Source organism: Eurosta solidaginis, chromosome 2 (assembly GCF_040869045.1).
Source record: "Eurosta solidaginis isolate ZX-2024a chromosome 2, ASM4086904v1, whole genome shotgun sequence".
Classification (NCBI taxonomy): domain Eukaryota; kingdom Metazoa; phylum Arthropoda; class Insecta; order Diptera; family Tephritidae; genus Eurosta; species Eurosta solidaginis.
Genome location: NC_090320.1, coordinates 95234456 through 95254133, shown reverse-complemented (window position 1 = coordinate 95254133; position 19678 = coordinate 95234456). Strand labels below are relative to the sequence as shown.

Sequence of the window (19678 nt, the reverse complement as noted above, 5' to 3'; positions counted from 1 at the left end):
TTGTGCTACTATTTGCTACTTCTCAAACTGGACTTATGTTCTTATTTATAAAACAATAACCTTAGCTGTATCCTATATGAACCTATGTATATACGCACATACATATATATATATGTGGACAACTATGTACTGGAGATTTTGCAAATAAAATTATTATACGGAGAGGCGTGAATCAGAGAAGACGTTCGTTTTTTCTTTACTAGATAACAAGTCTGATCATGATTGATTTTATTAAAGAAATTCTTTCTCTTTTATACATCATTTCTTAACCTATACATTCATAATTATTCTAACACTAACAAACTAAAAATATGTACATTTGTAATAATGGTATGCAAAGTCAGCAGATTGCTATTTATGTAAACAATGTACATTAGTTGTGTGTGAATATTTTGGTGATTCACATTAACAAACTAACAGTGACAATTAGACATTCCGATCGGTACGTGTATTGACCGGGGTTAGTAACTGAGCAAAAATGTGAAGGTGTGAAATGACAAGGGTTTCGTATTCGGCATTCAATTGATGTTGGCTTCCCGCTGTGTCGGGTCAATGTAATTTATGTCGCACAATATTGTAATATGATTGCGCTATGGCTGCGTGTGGCCGGTTCATAAAAAATGCATTGGCATAGAAGTTCCTGATGCATAATGCCGCAAATGTATTGCACAGGTGGGCATGACGCATAATGTGACAGTAGAAACCCGCAGTTGCGTTCGATCGGGGGTAGAAACGCACCGACTCATATACCTAGCTAAGTGCTACCGCAAGTAAGGTGAAAACCCTCAGTTGCGTATTGATCGGTGGTAGAAAATCACCGACTCGTACACCTAGCAACGTGTTAACGCAATTAAGGTGAAAACCCTCAATTGCGTAATAATAGGTGTTAAAAATCCACCGATTCGTATAACTAGCTAAGCTACTGAAAAGAGTGCTAGAGAAAGGAGGGCAACAAAAGCTAAAGCAGACTAAAATGCAATGCACTTTTTAAATTTTCACTATCAATTTCTCTTAGCGTAATTTTGTATGCGCGGATGTATATAAAAACGCCGATTCGCCACCCACACAGATATAATGGTTATTTTTACAACCAAAAACCTGGACTTCGTTGTGTTAATCCAATATATTGTTACGAATATTAGCAACACTAAGGGGTACTGTCATCTCTAAGCGATGCTACGAGTGACTTGTATGCGCATCCATAAATCAATCATTATGTATCTACATAAACGAATCAATCAATATGTCTACACATATGTACGTAGACGTAGCGGAGAAGCAACGCACAAACACATGCAGATATCTTGTGAGATGCTCCCAAAAGTGTGCAATTGTAATTGTGGAAGTGTCGCTCACAAATACACGCCCATATGAGGGCTACACACGTGCATCTGTAGCTATAATTATATACCAGTAACTAAGTACATACTGGAAGCGCCTAGAAGATGGAACGAGGAATTCACACAGTATAAAAGCAGCAACAGTAGAGGCGCGATAACTAGTTTGAGTTAAGCAAGTTATCAGTAAACTAAGTATAAGTGTTATTGTGAAGTACTTTAATAAAGGTTATTTTGCATAAAAGAGTGGAATAAATTGTGCAATTTAACAGCAAAACGGGACCGGAAGATGTCTTATCAATTGGCGGCGTACCGTTTCAGGCGACAGCAAAACTGGCTTAGGAATCTTTTTTAAATATGGTAGGATAAAAAAATTTTTCTTTCCAAAAGTTTGATGTCAGCCTTGAAAATGGCACAAACTAAACCTAAAAATAGAGAAAAAATTGAAGCTCAATGTGGCGTAGAAAAAAAAAAATAATAATACAATGAAATTTAATTCTAAACAATACTTTGTAAAATAAATTCAAAGAACAATTTTTTTAAGAAAATCAAAAATTTTAGAAACAAATTTTATACAATAGCTTCTATAATGTTAATTAAATAAAGGAAAATAAATCAGCAAAATGGCATAAAAATAAATTTTTAAAATATTTTGTAAATGGAAAAAAAAATAATAAAAATGCTAAACAATTTTTTTAAAACAAATTTTTCCGTTAAGAACAAAATTTTTCTTAGACTTTAATAATGTTAACTAAACAAACAAGTAAAATTAGAAAAAAAAATACAATTAATTTGAAAAAATAAAATTAGAAAGTTTTTTTTAAGAAAAAATTTGAAATATCTAAATCAGAAATGAAAAAATTCTAAAGTAACACAAAAACTACTATTTTAGAAATAAATTGTTAAAATAGCTATTAATCAAATAAGGTAAATTTATTAAAAATCAGTGAAGGTCAAGAGTAAAATGGAATGCATAGGATAAAAGAATAAAATCGAAAAATTGTATTAGCAGGGAGATAATTATATTTCAAAATATCTTGGTGGACAAAAATAGCCCGAGGAATTGTGATAGCCATAGCTGGCTACGAAGTAGGTAAAGGAAACTCTGAAACACCAGAGAAAAGAATTGTAAAATATTAGCCACCAGACCAAGTGGACGAAAAAACCACTCAAAACATCACAGATATTTGGCCAGGTGCTTTAATATGCACGATAGGGCTACTAATTATAGCGATAACCGCTATACTTAAATACTATATGAAATTTAAGTATAGGCAATTAAACGTGCAACAGCGCGTCTAACATTTTTTTTTTTCACCCAAATTACTAAACCAAAAGCTGAGGAAGAGCAATAAACAATCCAAGTATATCTCAAATAGTAAGTCTCAAAATGTCACAATTGACAGTAAAGGCAGCCCTGCCTAAAGCAAACAGCAAATAAAAAATTTGCATAAATTCCTTTGAATGCTCCTGACAAAGATGGTCATGAAGCAATAGGAAATTCTAGGACAGTGGAGGTAAGCAAAACCTAATGAAAAAAAAAAAAAATACAAAAATTTTGCAACCAGCCAACACAAAAAAAAAATGAAGAAAAGTCACAAAGAGAACATATAAGAATAAATGTGAAGCGCTATATAAATTTGCAATAAAAGACTAGTCGCGCTCATTTTCATCTTAGGATAGAAAAATGGTAGCGTAGAAAAATGTTCAAGCAACCTGAGGAAGTTATTAACTTAGGACAATATTCGACCAGGCTGAAATAAGCCTGCATTCCAGGACTTGAAATTTATAAGGAGAAACACAGTTGTCCTGAGGGACAAATTGGTGATTAAGAATAAAATATTTACTGCAGTAGGCGAATTTATAAAATAAAATTGGTACCCAAGTTCTCTAAGATCAAACAATTGCACAAACCCAAAAAGGTTGTGAAAGTGCCAAATCCCGGCATAAAAATAAAAATAATTCTTCATAGAAGTCATGACGATTCTGTCTTGGTGGCCGTCGCAGAAATCGCATGACATATAAGATCAAAGATATTGCTGGAAAATAGGAAAAAAAATTAAGGATAGAAAATTTTTTTTTTCGCATCCACTGTACCTTCCGCTTACCCATTAATCGAACTAACCAATACATAGCTACCTTGCTCTTCCGTCAACAACTACAAACCCTCAATTGTATATGCAATTAGTTACAGATTTAACTAAATAAAATGAAAAAAAGTCATGTTGAAAACAAATTTTTTTTTTGTTTAATAGGAATAATATGCGGAATTAAAATAAAATAAATAAATAAAAAAAAAATACAAACATTTATTGGCCCCTGGTTCATCCAGGAAACCCTCGCTTTTTAAAGAGGTTATAATTTTATATAAGAGGAAAAACATTTTTACTTTAAGCCCCGGTGGAATAGAAAATATTAATTGGAAAATATTTTTACTCTAAGCCTAGGAAAAATAGGATACTTAGTGTTAATTAGAGAAGAAGCAGCTCATAAGTTTACCAAATAGAAAAAATATTTTTACTTTAGCTATCGGTAGAATAGGAGACTTAACTAATTAAGGAAAAGGCCTCTCGTAAGATAAACAATAAGAATTTCTGCGTTAGCTTATATACATAGAAAAATTTCGATAGGAAAAATAGTGTTGCTAAATAATGATAGGAGCAATAAAGATAAGGAATTAATAATCCATAAGAATAGGCTTAAACACATTTAGATAGGAAAAATAGTGTTGCTAAATAATGATAGGAGCAATGAAGATAAGGAATTAATAATCCATAAGAATAGGCTTAAACACATTTGAAACACCTTTTGATAATAATCTTAAAATAAGCATTCCACTGTACACATCACACATTATATATTTAAGCAATTGAAAACGAATTTATTTTTTCTCTCAGTTTCATATTTGTATAAATTATTATAAATGCATAAATATTAGAGAATAATTTCTAAAGACAAGCAGATTTTAAGTGGGTGCACACATTTAAAATCCGGCTGTAAAATAAGTAAAACAATTGTTAAATTTAAAATTTTGATGCGTAAAATATTTGTTAAATTTAAAATTTTGATGCGAAAAATAATTGTTAAAAAAAACTAATACAAAACATTATTAAAAAACAAAATGTAAAAATAATAAAAGTATCAAGGTCAGCAGATTAGAAACAAAGTACACAAACTCTTTCACTTTCATATCAAGTTACCGTAAAATACCAAAAGCATTTAAAATTCAAACAAATAGTCTTATACAATTGCCCACAATTATATAAGCCTCTTTTTCTAAGGCGGATGGTGTAACATTATGCGTCATGCCCACCTATGCAATACATTTGCGGCATTATGCATCATCTACCTTACTTGCGGTACTGAATTACATAACAATAGCTGAACAGAGAGGGCAACAAAAGGTTTTTACCGCAAAAGGATACATTAAATCTTCCGGATTTCTATCTACATACATATCCCAAGTCAAAATGGATGCATACATACTTTTTGCTGAGGCAATTGTAGAATTCGAATCAGATATCGGTAACGTGACTGATCTCGATAAACACACTCTTTCCTTTCAACAAGAAGAGTTAAAAAATATGTGGGTAAAAACCAAAAACGCTTATGACGCGTTAATTAAAGAAGAAATTAAAGCCATAAAAAAGAAGCATAAGCTTTCACTGGCTAGTTACTTTAAATGTATGTTTGCTATGTCGGGTCAGACGGAGACCCTTAATAAAGCAGGAACAGAGAAAAAAATTGACCAGCTTGCCCAAAAACAGACTGATCGCAAACACGATCTTCGCCTCCCTCCATGTGATTCCGAAGTCTTCAAGGGTGACAATTTGTCTTGGCCAACATTCCGATATATGTTTACGGTCATTTACATTTCGAACGACATTTACCCGATTGAGAAACTATATGACCTCAGTCAGAAAACAAAGGGGGAGGCCAACGAAATTGTTAGGAACGCACCTGTCACAAATGAAGGGTTTGAAATAGCGTGGAAGAACCTCACTGAAAGGTATGAAAACAAGCGTAGTTTAGTTAAGGCTCAGCTCGACACTGTCTTCGGAATAAAACCTATTGAAACGGATTGCGGTAAATCTATTAAAGATTGACAATTAAAATTATGTAATTGCATGAATGCATTAAAAGGGCATAAGATAGATTTATAGGATGCACTTTTTGTATACATGTGCGCAGAAAGACTGCCCGAAACCAGCCTATCACTTTGGGAAAGACGGATATAGCAAAATGGGAGGACATGAATAAATTCATATCCGATAGATTTCTTGCGTTAGAAAACGTGTCAGGTCATAGAGCTAATAAAACTTCGAAAATTTTTAAGCCCCAATATGCCAAAACCCCTGAACCTCATAATAAAAAGGTTGGCAGCTTCCAAACAAGCATAAAGAATTTTAATTGCAAAATGTGTCACACGAATGACCATAAACTACGAACCTGCGCTAAATTCCTCAAACTTACACCTACTCCTAGAATTGAATTTATTAAAAAATATAATAGCTGCCTGAATTGCTTGTCTTCTGGAGATACTGTGTCGAAATGTACTAGTTCTTATAACTGTAGTACATGCCATTCTCGACACAACACGCTCCTACATATACAAAAAATTCAGCAAAAAGCAGCAGTTTGTGCAAGTAAGGAAGATGATACCCCTTCAACATCGCGACAAGCACGAGAGAGGCAAAATTCGAAGTCCAATGACAAGCAAACTACCAATGTGTAATCTTGCCATGCGCATAATACCACTGGTGTACTGTTAGGTTGTGTCAACATACAATATAACAATACCAATTTTTCAGCCAGAGCCCTAATTGATTCTGGTTCTGAATGTTCATTTATTACCGAACGTCTCGAACGTCGAATTAACCTGCCATCCAAGAAAATTCGCTCTCAAGTTTCCGGTATAACAAACTCATTCTCTGTACAGTTCAAAGAGTCTTGTTCAATAGAGTTGCGGTCACTAATTGACCCATTATTTTCTTTGAACACAACAGTTCTTGTCCTGCCAAAGCTTACAGGGGATCTTCCAACATGCCAGATCAGTGCGATGACCAGACAATCATTCCCAGATATCGAGTTGGCAGATAAAATATTATTTGTCAACGAACCAGTGGATCTAGTTCTTGGAGGGGACATTTACCCTCAAATCATCTTGAACGGATTGCAGAAGAATGTAGTTGGTAAGCTCTTAGCACAAGAAATTGTTTTCGGCTGGATACTTACAGGCCGTACAGATGTTCAAGAGCAACCAAAAGAAATCGCCTCCTATTACAGTGACGTATCATTGGATAAGCAATTATACGCCTTTTAGGAACTCGAAGAAATCCCTAAAAACAAACGCTTTAATGCGGACGAACAATACTGCGAGGAATTGTACAGAAGTACCACCACTAGGGATAATACCGGGAAGTACACAGTCTCATTACCTTTTAAACGAGAATTTCCTTCCAATATATCCCTAGGGCCTTCTATCAAAATAGCATGCTATCACTTCTTTCGGAACGAGACACACCTCGCGAAAAATCCTACTTTACAAACGGTGTACAATCGAGTTGTGACCGAATACGAGGAATTAGGACATATGTCAAGGATCAAGAGCTGTGTGCCACCAGACTCCTCCGACCATTATTTCCTACCTCATCACGCCGTCAACAAGGAAAAAAGTACCTCCACGAAAGTTTGCGTTGTTTTTAACTCATCTAGTCCGACCGCAAACGGAATAAGTCTGAACGACGTTTTGTATACAGGTCCTACGCTCGAAGCTAACCTAACTATTCGTATACTTCGCTGGATACTTTACAAATATGTCTTCAACAGCGATATCGAGAAAATGTACCGACAAATTATGGTACAACCTAACCAAACTTAATATCAGAGCATAGTATTCCGTACTAGCTCTGAAATCTCTGTCAGCCTTTACGAACTAAAGACTGTGACATTCGGGGTTAACAGTGCTTCTTATCTAGCAATAGGGACACTTTTACAATTGGCAAATGACGTCGAACACATCTTTACAATTGCATCCACAATACTAAAAGAATACATGTATGTGGATGATATTCTTGCTGGTGGACACTGCATCCAATCAGCAATTACTGCCAGAGATCAAATATCTCAAGCAGTGCAATCATCCAGCTTTCCACTAAGAAAATGGACAGCCAATTCCGACCAAATACTAAAGGATATCCCTAAACAAAATCTCCTAAACAAAGATTTCCTGGAATTGGAAGACGCAAGTTCAGTGAAAGCACTAGGAATCAGGTGGAATGCACATTAGTATGAATTTTACTTCATCGCAAAGCCCATGGAAAATTATAAGGTTTTTACCAAAAGAACGATTTTATCAGCAATTGCAAAACTTTTTGACCCGTTAGGATAGCTTGCTCCAATAGTCGTCGTTTGCAAGACATTTGGCTTGAAGGCACAAAGTGGGATGAAGAAGTATCACCAACTACTACCGAACGTTGGAAAATTTTTATGGAAAATTGTTCCGAAATTGATAACATTCGGATACCGCGCTGGACATACTTTTCTCCAACCAACAATGTGGAAATACACGGTTTCTGCGACCCATCGGAGAAAGCGTATGCTGCGGCAATATACCTCCGCGTCGAATCAAACGACCAAGTTCAAATCAATTTGCTATTGGCGAAAACTAAAGTAGCTCTTGTAAAAACTATCTCCCTTCTCCGACTGGAATTATGTTGAGCAGTGCTACTCGCCGAAATGATGGAAACATTAGCAGCAAATCTCAATTTAGGGAACCCAAAAACCTATTTATGGACCGACTCGACCATTGTACTGGCTTTGATACGAAAGCAACCTTGTTCGTGGTCAATTTTCGCAGTACACCATATCGTAGAAAAGGCCGGAAAGTATAATTGGCGTCTTGTGGATTCGGGATCAAATCCAGCCGATATGGCTAGCAGAGGACTCCCAGCACATGAACTGGTCAACAATTCCTTGTGGTGGCAGGGACCTTCTTGGTGGTTACAAGAAGACATCTCAAAATGGCCTACACAAGGTATAACTTACAACACAACAATCGAGGAGAAACGAGTTCAAGCACATGCAGTAACGACCAAAACGGATTTTGATATTCTGGATAGATTTTCGAGAGCCTTAAGGGTGATATCTTATGTCTTGAGATTTCTCGAAAGAACTCATCCAAAGACAAAAGATTATTTTAATAAAACGTCGTATATGGTTTCATCAGATGAAATCGAAATCGCTACGCAACGCTTAGTTAAGATGTCGCAACAACAGTTTTATCCCACAGAATACAAAAATCTGAAGTCAGACAAGCTAGTAGATTGTAAAAGCTAGGTGCTTCCTCTTGACCCTTTCTTAGACAGGTATGGCATTTTAATGACTGATGGTCGCATCCGCGCGGCTCTAGACCTACCATACCATGAACGCCATCCAATAATCCTACCTTACATCTGCAAATTTGCTCTCCTTTTAGTTCAGTTTATCCATGAAATCTCTTTACATGGAGAAAATCAACTAATGTTTAGGCTTATTAGGACCCAATAATGGATTCCTAGGGTTAAAAATATGATGAAATCAATAATTCACAATTGTAAGGTCTGCACAATCTATAAAAAACGTGTACAAACCCAACTTATGGATAACCTTCACAAGGAACGTACCATATTTTTCCGACCATTTACTAATTCAGGGGTAGATTTTGCAGGACCATTCGACATAAAAAGTTATAGAAGTAGAGGGTGTCGAATTTCGAAAGGTTATGTCTGCCTGTTTGTCTGCTTTACTACGAAAGCCATACATTTGGAAGCCACAACCGACCTTAGCACCCAATCCTTTCTCGCTGCATTTTCCAGATGTATCCCCAAGCGATGATGTCCGAAAAATATCTCTTCCGACAATGGGACTAACTTTGTCGGAGCCTCACGATCACTTAGATCTGAGTTTAGGGCATTTATAGCTGATTCCCATGAAAAAACATTGTCTAAATATGCTCATCAACTTCTGCAATGTCATTTCATCCCTACTGCCTCTCCTCATATGGGAGGTGTGTGGGAAGCAGGAGTAAAAAGTTTCAAAAGCCACTTTCGAAAAGTGGCAGGTAGGGATAAATATACTCACAACCCTACTTTGTCGTATAGAGGCTTGCCTCAACTCGCGACCATTAAGTCCAGCGTCGAACGAATCGGCCAACTTAGAACCCTTAACCCCTGGTCATTTCCTGGTAGATTCCAATGAGAATCCTGCCTCCATAGTCAATAGGTGGCATAAATTAAAAGCTTTGCATCAAACCTTTTGCAAAAGATGGAAAAGAGAATATCTCTTAGAAATGTAAAAGTGGGTTAAGTGGAAACACCCGAAAGCAAACATCAAAATAGGGGATTTCGTCGTCGTGAAAGACGACAATGTAGCTCCAAACCGAATGGAGACTTGGAAGAGTGGTCAAACTCCACCCGGGGACCAGACGACCTTGTACGAGTTGTCGACGTCACGACTGTAAAAGGTCAAATTTCGAGGCCCTTGGTCATTTCGAATTATCGGCATAAAATAAAAATTTTATCGAAAGTTATAAACTTCAAAAGAAATTAATCTAAAATCAGAATTTAGAAAATGAAAATAAATTCCAATCGAAACCCTCGCAGATAGCCAAGCTTATCCGCCACAGAAATGAGAAAAAAAAAATAATTAAAAAACATTAACTAATTACAAGCCAAACTACAGAACAATCTACAAACAGTTTACCACGTTTACGTCCATAAGCTGCAGGAAAATAAATTTAATTCACCATTGTCATTTCAAAAATCGACCATCTTTATTTTCTTCATCAAAATGTGCCTAAATACAAAACGGCTTAATAATGTTTCAATTACAAGGTACAACTACAACAACTTGACAAAATTCCACGTCAAGTTGGTGTAATTGGACAACTAAAATACATAAGCATTTTCTTCTTATTAAATTCCATTATTTTTCATTAAAAACCAAATTCGAAAGTAGGTATAAACCTCACATTCAATCACCACTCCTTCAGAGTATTAATAATGCGTAGCATTGAAATTGAAAACAAATTTACGTATTTCTTTTAAACCGGAATCGAAAATAATATTTTTTTATTTCTCATAACAACTTACAACATTTTTGTAGGGTATTGTGAGACACAGCAAATGAATCAAAAACAATACAAATAACGTGCTTATTTTTCACTCAAAATAACACAATTGTGCACAAAGAATTTAATTCCGGATTTCCTAATCAATTAAAATATGAAAACCTGATGGACGCACTCCATTAATTAGTCCATAAAATTTTTTTCTTGCCTACCGGTAATAATGCAACATAAATCCCTTCTTGGGTGTTACTTTCAGCATAGTGTATATACATATGTACACACAGGGACATCATTTAATTGGCATAATCTGAAAAGGAAAGTAAATACAAGTCAAATCATACAATTAATGTAAATTTCAAAATTCCTCTATGTTTACTTACCGGCATATTTATTATGTAATTACATTTCGCTTTTGTCATTTACATGACATTTCATCTACGCGGTATGGTATTGCCATAGCGAACATTTTTTTCACACCAATGTGGGTGTTTTAGTGGAACATGATCCGTTCCAATTTTTTTTTTTTTTTCAATGTTTGTAATTACTGATTTCACGAACACTTTATTGATAAATATTGCAAAATAAGTACGAATTGCAAGAAAATGGTTCAAAACTCGAAAGGTTTGAATTTTTTCGCAACAAAAAATTGTTAAACTACAATATTTTTACAGAAATCCACAAATTTAATTGGAAAATGCGAAACTTTCTTGGGTGGCAGGAGACTTTGTGACAAATTAAATTACAAAAATAAAAACCAAATATAAATTTTCGATCAGATGCGAATATACAAATTTTTATTTATTGTATTCAGTAGAAATTATGAATTGATCACTCGCAAATGTTATTCATTTTCTACGTATGATTCCAATGCAGAAACACGACATTTAATATAAAGAGAAGATAGGATGTACTCAGGGAGCATTTAGAAAGTGATCAATAACCCGTTGATAAACAGTTGTGCGCTCACGCCGTCTTTCTTTTTCGCTATTGCAAATGCATCACTGCACGAACTTTGGACAACCCATATGCAGGTCCCTGCACATGGTCAATCTGCTATAAGCGTCTGTAAGAGGGCCAATACGAATATAAAAAATTTCATATGCATATGCCATTCAGCGTTCGCCACCCAACCAAAATTCATTTTTTTAAATAAAACTAAAAATTAAAATTCAAATATAATATAACAAAATAAATCCAATCTGGCACGGAGACACGTCCTCTTCGTCTGGATATCACATTTAACCTCATAAAGTTAAAATCTGGAACAGAGACTTGGCCTCTTTGTCCAGATGGAAAATTAATTTACATTCGTCGAAATCTGGAACGGAGACGTCCAGACTACGAAAAATCTCGGAACACAAAAGAGATTAATACAAATAAATACAGTCCAAATATGTATACTGTATAACGTGCTTTGAATTATAACCCGTTCTTGTTTTCAGCTTTAATATGTTGCTTCTTTTTCCTACAGCGGCTACTATATGCAAACAAGTCCCGACGTAATCAGCCAACAAATTTTCAATCAATAGTACAAACATATTGTATCTAGTTTTAAGTAATACGTGCGCGTGACCGCTTCAGCATGACCTTCCTTCATTTTAAGATGTAAAGGGGCCGGCATGTTTAAGTCAGGACCTAAATATTTTTATACTGCAAGCACGCCTAATCTAATACATAATTTATTTAGTGCAAATACATTCATACATACTTTCATATACTGCACACCCACATGCATACACATTCATGTATGTTCACATATACATATGCAACACTAAGACGGGTAACTGAGTTTTACATCGGATAACAAATATCCCTTGGAAAACCCCCGCACGATCTCCGGTTCAACAACACGGAGATAACTTTCCATTTTGCTGTTCAATTTCAACTACGAAGGAAGAAGGTCAACTGCTGCGGTCCCGCCACTTCACAATTTATACCAAGGTAAATTAATTGTACCCACTTAACAAATAATAAATCAATTATTATACAATAATAATATTGAAATTATTTGTGTTTTCTTCCCTTCAATTATATTGGACCTCCGCGCACCGGGCGTTCTGCGAAGCCAACAATAGCGGTTGATAACGACACCCAGTTTCTTATATATATGTGTCCCATAAGAATAAGAATAATTCTTGAACAATAGAAAACGAAACAATGAAAGAAAATATTGTAAACGGCTACACCGGTTTTGAGTTTTAGCGAAGCTGGCGCACAACAATTAATTTTTTACCCTAATAGATAACTCATTCATAAATTTATTATCGCAGGATTATCGATGGTGGTGGCGCAGCTTTATAGTTTCAGGAGGTTCGGCTGTTTATGTGCTCTTATATAGCATATTCTTTTTTTTCACAAAGCTAGAAATAGCCGAGTTCATTCCAACGCTTCTATACCTAAGTTACACAGGTATATTTTATTGTAGTATATTTTATTGTAGCCACATTATACTATTTACTCCCCTTACTTTTGCAACATTTCAGGCATCATGGTATTAACATTTTGGCTACTGACGGGAACAATCGGATTTTCGCCGCTTACAACTTTATACAAAAAATATATGGAGCAGTGAAAATCGATTGAGTTTTGCAGTTTGTTTGTTAGTTTTATCTCATATCTTTATTCAACAAAAGTTATATGGTCTACATAGATGAGTCTGAGTCAAGAGTCATTTTCGATGTGTTGGTGAAAATATTTTAGTATTAGTCACACCAACGTGAAACTGCCCAGCCAGCATTTTTTGAAAATTTTGAACAAAAAATATTTAAATATCATGCCCCAAGATGATTAAAAACGTTCAAATTTAAAAGCATTTTCTGTTCGAAAATTAATGTATCGTCGGGAGAAAAATGTACCCTAAATGTGATTATTCTAGAATAATCATTTATGATTCCTATTTCGAAATGCTTTTTATTCATATTTCATATCATTGTAAAATTGAGCTCAAATAGTTTTAGAGTAATATTTTACTGCTTTTTACAGTCATTTTTTTTATCATATTCGTGAACCTATTTCAGTCGTTTTGGTTGAGATTTTTGAATCATTTTTGAATGCGATTATCATACATTTATTCTTCATATCTCAATCAAAATAAGATACTACGCTTCCCAAGGCAGTCAGTTCTATGTACCGGAGCGACTCGGGATTTTTCCGAACCAAGGACTGTCATTTCAGTGTAACCCATTTAATTTGTTGCGTCCCTCCCACAAATTGTCATCCTCCCAGCAGCGCCTTGCAGCGGGACTGCTCCATATTCTCTTGCTCCGGGAAGGTACCGAATCCAATCCGGGTCCGTCTCCTGACCTCGGTCTTGAGAAATGGTTTTGCTGTATCTGCCGGAAAAGAATCTTTTTAGGACGGTCATACTCTTTTCAGTGTGTCTTGTGTAAGGGATGGTTACATCGGACAGGTTGTTCTGGGCTTGATCCCAAAACCCGACGTCCGCGTAACTTTTATAAATCTTTTATGGCTCCTTGCTGTTCACGTCCAAGGGCGTCCCGTAGTCTACGCCTTAGCGCCCCCCACTACCTTTCAGCAGCCCAGCTGCTCAGCACGCCACAACTTGTACCCGCTGCTGCTTCGCGCCCCGCGGCGCCAACAACTCAAACAGCTGCTACCACTCATAACTACTATCTCCGTAGTATAGTCGGTAGCAATGCTGAGCATCAGCCCCTGCCCCCGTCTCTCCCCCCCCCCCCCCCCCCCCCCCTCTTTTCCGACAGCAATCGCGTAGGTCAGGGAAACAGACTCCTAGTCCCTAACCCCGTTTGCACCGTTTGCCAGCACAGAATATATATGTTTGCGACATCCGCCCAATGCAGCTCCTGCCTTGGCGGTGCCACTTTCCTAGATGTTCTGGTCTCCGCGACGGCAACCCCCCGACGGGTTTCATTGCGCCATGTTGCCAGGTCGCAAACCACAATCTACCGGGTACCCCAATGCTTGCCTAAGGACGCCCAGTCCCAGGGCCACAACAGCAGTTGCGTCCTGGTCTTCCTCAACCCAGGCGTAGTCACCCGTCACTTACTCCCCCTATGCACTTCAGAATTCTGCAGTTAAACTGTAATTGACTAACTGGGAAGATCACGGAGATAGTCGATTTCATGAAGCGGCACAACATCCGCATTGCTGTGATTCAAGAGACTAAACTCACAGCAAGATCTGCACTGCAAACCTGTTCCGGGTATAATGTCCACAGAAAAGATCGCATGAGCGGAAATGGAGGCGGCCTCGCGTTTATCATACACCACTCTGTGCAATATCGTATATTTGATCCTGGCATCGACCACAGGGACAATGTCTTAGAACGTCAAGGCCTATCCGTCCGGTCAGGCGATGCTAACCTAGAAATCATCTACATCTACATCCCTCCTGCCACCTGTTGCCTCAGTGAATACCGCCCTAATATTAGCGCCTTACTTACTGGCAACAATCGCATTATCTTAGGCGACTTTAATGCCCATCACGATCTATGGCATTCAAATTTGCGGGCGGACAGTAGGGGTGAGATGTTGGCGGATCAAATAGAAGAAACGACGTTCTGCACAATAAACGGAGACGCCCCCGCACGTATGGTAGGAAGCTGTCATAGTTCGCCGGATATCTCAATCGTGAGCGCAGAACTCGTAAACTGCGTCAACTGGCAGCCGATGGCAACATTGGCATCCGACCAATAAATAAATGTAAGGCGCGATAACCTCCGAAGAGATCTAAGGCCGAGCTTCTCTTCGAATTTGCGTCATGCTCCTCTTGCTTTTCCCTACAAATTGGCCGGACGGGACCTACATGTTTTATGCCGACTCCGAACGGCATCTGCTAGGCAGATGAGTTTTCACTGAGAGCTTTTCATGGCAGAAATACACCCGGAGCGCTTGCCAAACACTGCCAAGGGGCGACCCCGATTGGAAAAATTTTCTTCTAATTGAAAAACCTTATTTCTAAAATTTTTTGATGTTACTTTGCCCGGGGTATGAACCAAGGGCATACGGTGTGGTAGGCGGAGCACGCTACCATCACACCACGGTGGCCACCGCCGACCACCTGCCTATACTTATTTCGTTCGAGCGTACCGCCGACTTCATCGTTACAGAAAAACGCACTTTCATAAACTTTAAAAAAGGAAAGTGGGACGAATACAAATCTTTTACAGACAACCTCTTTGCTGCCCCCCTATCCCGACTGATGCTCGCCAAGGGAGCGTGCTTTCTGCAAGGTCATTGAATCCGCCTCGGCACGTTTCATTCCCGTCGGGAGAGATCCCAAAATTCGGCCCCACTTCCCGGCGGAGGCCGTAAATGTAGCGAGAGAACGTGACCTTATAAGACAGCTCGACCCAGGCGACCCCCAAATAAGGGATATAAACCAACACATCAGATTGCTTGTGGATGAACACAAGCGGGCGAAATGGGAGGAGCACCTAAGAGCTTGTAACCTCTCTGCTGGTGTGGATAAACTTTGGTCCACCGTAAAGTCCCTATCGAATCCGTCTAAGCACTATGACAAAGTTTCCATCGCCTTCGGCGATAAAGTGCTGTCAGATTCGAAAAAATGCGCGAGCGCTTTCTGCCGTCAATATGTAATGCATTCTACGGTCGACAAAGATAGACGGAGGGCCACCAGACACGCATATAAACATAAATTCAGCGCGTCACCAATTACCGTCACCGCCAGGGAGGTTGAAGATGCCATTGGTCACGCTAAACCATCCAAAGCAGTGGGCCCAGATGACATAGCCATGCCGATGCTTAAAAGCCTAGGGAAAGAGGGTTTCAAATACTTAGCACATGTCTTCAACCTGTCTCTTTCCACCTTTGTTATACCCGAAAAATGGAAAATGGCCAAGGTGGTCCCGCTACTAAAGCCTGGGAAACCAGCTAACATAGGAGAGTCATATCGACCCATATCTCTCCTATCGCCAGTTACAAAGAAGCTTGAAGCCATTTTACTCCCCTACTTCCAAGCAAATTTGCAGCTAGCCTGTCATCAGCATGGCTTCAGAAAACTCCATAGCACCACCACCGCGCTAAATGCCATCAGCACCCAGATAAATTGCGGTTTAAATCAAAACCCCCACCATAGAACAGAACTCGTAGCGCTAGACCCTTCAAAAGCTTTTAATACGGTCAACCATGGCACGTTACTGCAAGACATGGAAGGGTCTACACTTCCCCCATGTCTTAAAAGGTGGACCGCAAATTATCTGGGTAGTCGGCAGGCATCGGTGCAATTTAGAAACGAAACATCAAAACCAAGAAGAATTAAACAAGGGGTGCCACAGGGTAGTGTCCTATCCCCACTTTTGTTTAATTTCTACATATCTAAGCTACCTTCACCACCAGAAGGAGTCACTATCGTTTCATACGCCGATGACTGCACAATAATGGCCACAGGCCCAGGCCCACAGATCGATGAGCTCTGCAACAGAATAAACGGCTACCTCCCTGATCTCCAGTTTTTTCGCCTCGCGAAACCTGGCATTATCACCGACTAAATCTTCCATTTTGAACATCCACGTCGATTGCACTACGCTACCGATTGTCCTACTCCCCAAAATCTTGGGTGTGACGTTTGATCATTTTTGGTGAGCACGCAGCCCAATTGTTCCGAAAATCCAGAGCCGTTATAAAACCCTCAAATCCCTTGCTGGCAGTACCTGGGGAAAAGATAAAGAAACGCTCATTACTACATACAAAGAAATTAGCCAGCTGTTTACGTTCTACGCGTCACCCATATGGTCGGCAAGCCTAAAAATTACCCACTGGAAGAAGCTTCAGGCCTGCCAAAATACCACTCTCAGAATCGCCACGGGCTGTCTTCTTATGTCCCCAGAACACCATCTACATAATGAGGCGAGAATACTCCCCATCAGGGGAGAAATGAGATGCTAACCAAACAATTCCTGTTGAATACCCAGAAACCTGGGCATCCAAACAGACATCTGATTGATGAGCCAACACCGCCTAGGGGCTTAAGGAGTCATCTCCGTAAGCATTTTGAGTAAATACGGCACCTGAGAACCCAGCCGTATGAAGCAAAAAACACAAGCAGGTCCTTGGTGAACTCCACAAACAGGCGTCGGACCTTTATGTCAGGAATTGCCCGGTGAATCCAGTACTCGAAGAAAAGTACCCAAAACTTGTGGAAGAGGATCGCATACTTCCCAGGGAAACGCGTGTCACTCTTTCTCAACTTCGTTCTGGATACTGTAACAGGTTAAACTCTTACCTGTCTAGAATCAACCCCGACATACAAAATAAATGCCCTGCTTGCAATGTGTCCCCACATAACACCAACCATCTCCTTAATTGTAATGTGGAACCAACGCCTCTAACACCCTTTCATTATGGTCCACCCCTGTTGAAACAGCAAGTTTCCTTGGACTCCCGTTAGAGGATATTGATTACAATTTGTGATCGGTCGCGGCTGTTAGGTGGGGCGAAGTACTGCTACAACAACAACAACTACATAATAATCTTAGATATTTCATCAGGGGAAGAAAGTATGCGGAAGTGAGCTATTTGAACCACAGATAACTCGCAAACAAACTTGACCGATATACAACCTGCGACTGCAACATCAACATCAGCTATTATCATCTACATCTTAACCCTCTAATGCACAAGAGTGCCTCAGGGCACTCGCTTTCAAAGTTCGTTAATTTAAAAGTATACATTTTTTTCTCACTACCTTTTGTTGTGTTTGTGCTCCAACAGCAAGAGATCAATACGAACGAGCTTTTGTGTACAATTGCTTAGGTATTGTCAGTCAAGTGTTAGATGTCATCAAATGCACAAGCAAAATTGTAAAGTGAATTGCTTCGTTTTCTTAAGCTCATAAAATCGAATTTATAACACTAAACTTAATTTTTGTTGCAGGTTTTCGTAAGTATAAAGATTGGTATTTTGATATTAGGAAGTGGAACCTGTAACGTATTGTGACGATTTTGGCCATTTTGCTGATCGTGCCTGTGAGTAGCCTTATGCAGCCAGACATAAAAAAATTTCTAATTTTTTAGTGGAAGTCAGTTTTTCATATTCTTTCCCTGTGTTATAGAATCATTGCAGATAATCTTGAAAATATATCTGATCGACGCAAGCGACTCCTAAATGCAGGAAAAAGGCGGAATATAGGGGATTGGCCTCTGGAACAGAGACAAACAAAATTTAGCTTGAGCTCCATAAGTGATGAAGAGATAAATAAGTTGATGGAATCAGTGATTGGACCGAATGACAGCGATTTTGACGATGATGACTCTGTAAATGAGCTAGATTACATATTAGACGAAATAACTCCAGAAAATGAGGAACGTATTGATGAGTGCTTGAATACTATGAACTCAGCAGAGACAAGTAGTACATTCATCCAAGATGTTGGCATTTCTCTGGATAAAAAATTTAAGTTAAACGGTTTTATTGAAAACAATACTTACATTGAGTAATAAAAGTACTAAAAGCTATAAAATAATTAGGTAGGTCCTATGTACTAGTTATCACACTCCTCATCAATCTAGGGCGTTGATCACACAAAATAAAAGCGTTGGACGCGCCAAATTTCTATTGATAGTCATAAGTAAGGCCAACTGAGCCTTAATCAGATTATGCTACGCCTCATGTTTTTAGAAATTCCACGCGCCCAACGCTTGTATTTAATTTTCTGATCAACGCCCTAGATTGATGAAGGGTGTGATGACTAGTACCTAGGAACTACCTAATTATTTTCTAGCCGTTAGTATTCTTATTACTCCATATAAGTACTGTTTTCAATAAAACCGTTTAACCTAAAAATTTTTGTTGAATTATTTTATTTTTACTGTAAGGTGACCTAACTATTTATGAAAAATTCAAAGCAAACATTAAGAAAATTCTTTAAAGCAATGGACACACAACACTTTTATGCATAATATAACTTTTAACTCAGAGTTAACCTCACACGAGGGGTTTTTTTAAGTAACCCTGAGCTAAAAACAAAGCCTTGCCGTTCTGCAAATGGATCTTGAATTAAAACGGCGGACCTAGGTTTTTTACAAGCTATCTTTATTTTGTTCAGTTTCTTTATTTAGCAAATAATTAGGTAGGTCCTAGGTACTAGTCATCACAATCCTCATCAATCTAGGGCGTTGATCAGACAAATAAAAGCGTTGGACGCGTCAAATTTCTATTGATAGTCATAAGTAAGACCAACTGAACCTTAATCAGCTTATGCTACGCCTCACATTTTTAGAAATTTCACGCGC

General features: G+C 38.2%; 1 protein-coding gene across 6 annotated transcripts in view; it reads left to right on the top strand.

Annotated features, from left to right (window-relative positions):
• The window catches only part of TM9SF4 (transmembrane 9 superfamily protein member 4), an 884035-nt gene that overhangs the window by 585001 nt on the left and 279356 nt on the right, over window positions 1–19678 (top strand). For 3 of the 6 annotated variants that reach the window (XM_067766010.1, XM_067766004.1, XM_067766011.1), the window contains one exon: window positions 12717–12959. The exons of 2 other annotated variants lie outside the window; for them this stretch is intronic. In XM_067766010.1, coding sequence (XP_067622111.1) covers window positions 12717–12944 — 228 coding nt within the window. In that variant the 3' untranslated portion in view covers window positions 12945–12959. Of the gene's footprint in view, window positions 1–12716; window positions 12960–18320; window positions 18413–18498; window positions 19586–19678 lie in introns of those variants that run through there. One more of the 6 variants, XM_067766005.1, reaches the window with a different exon arrangement.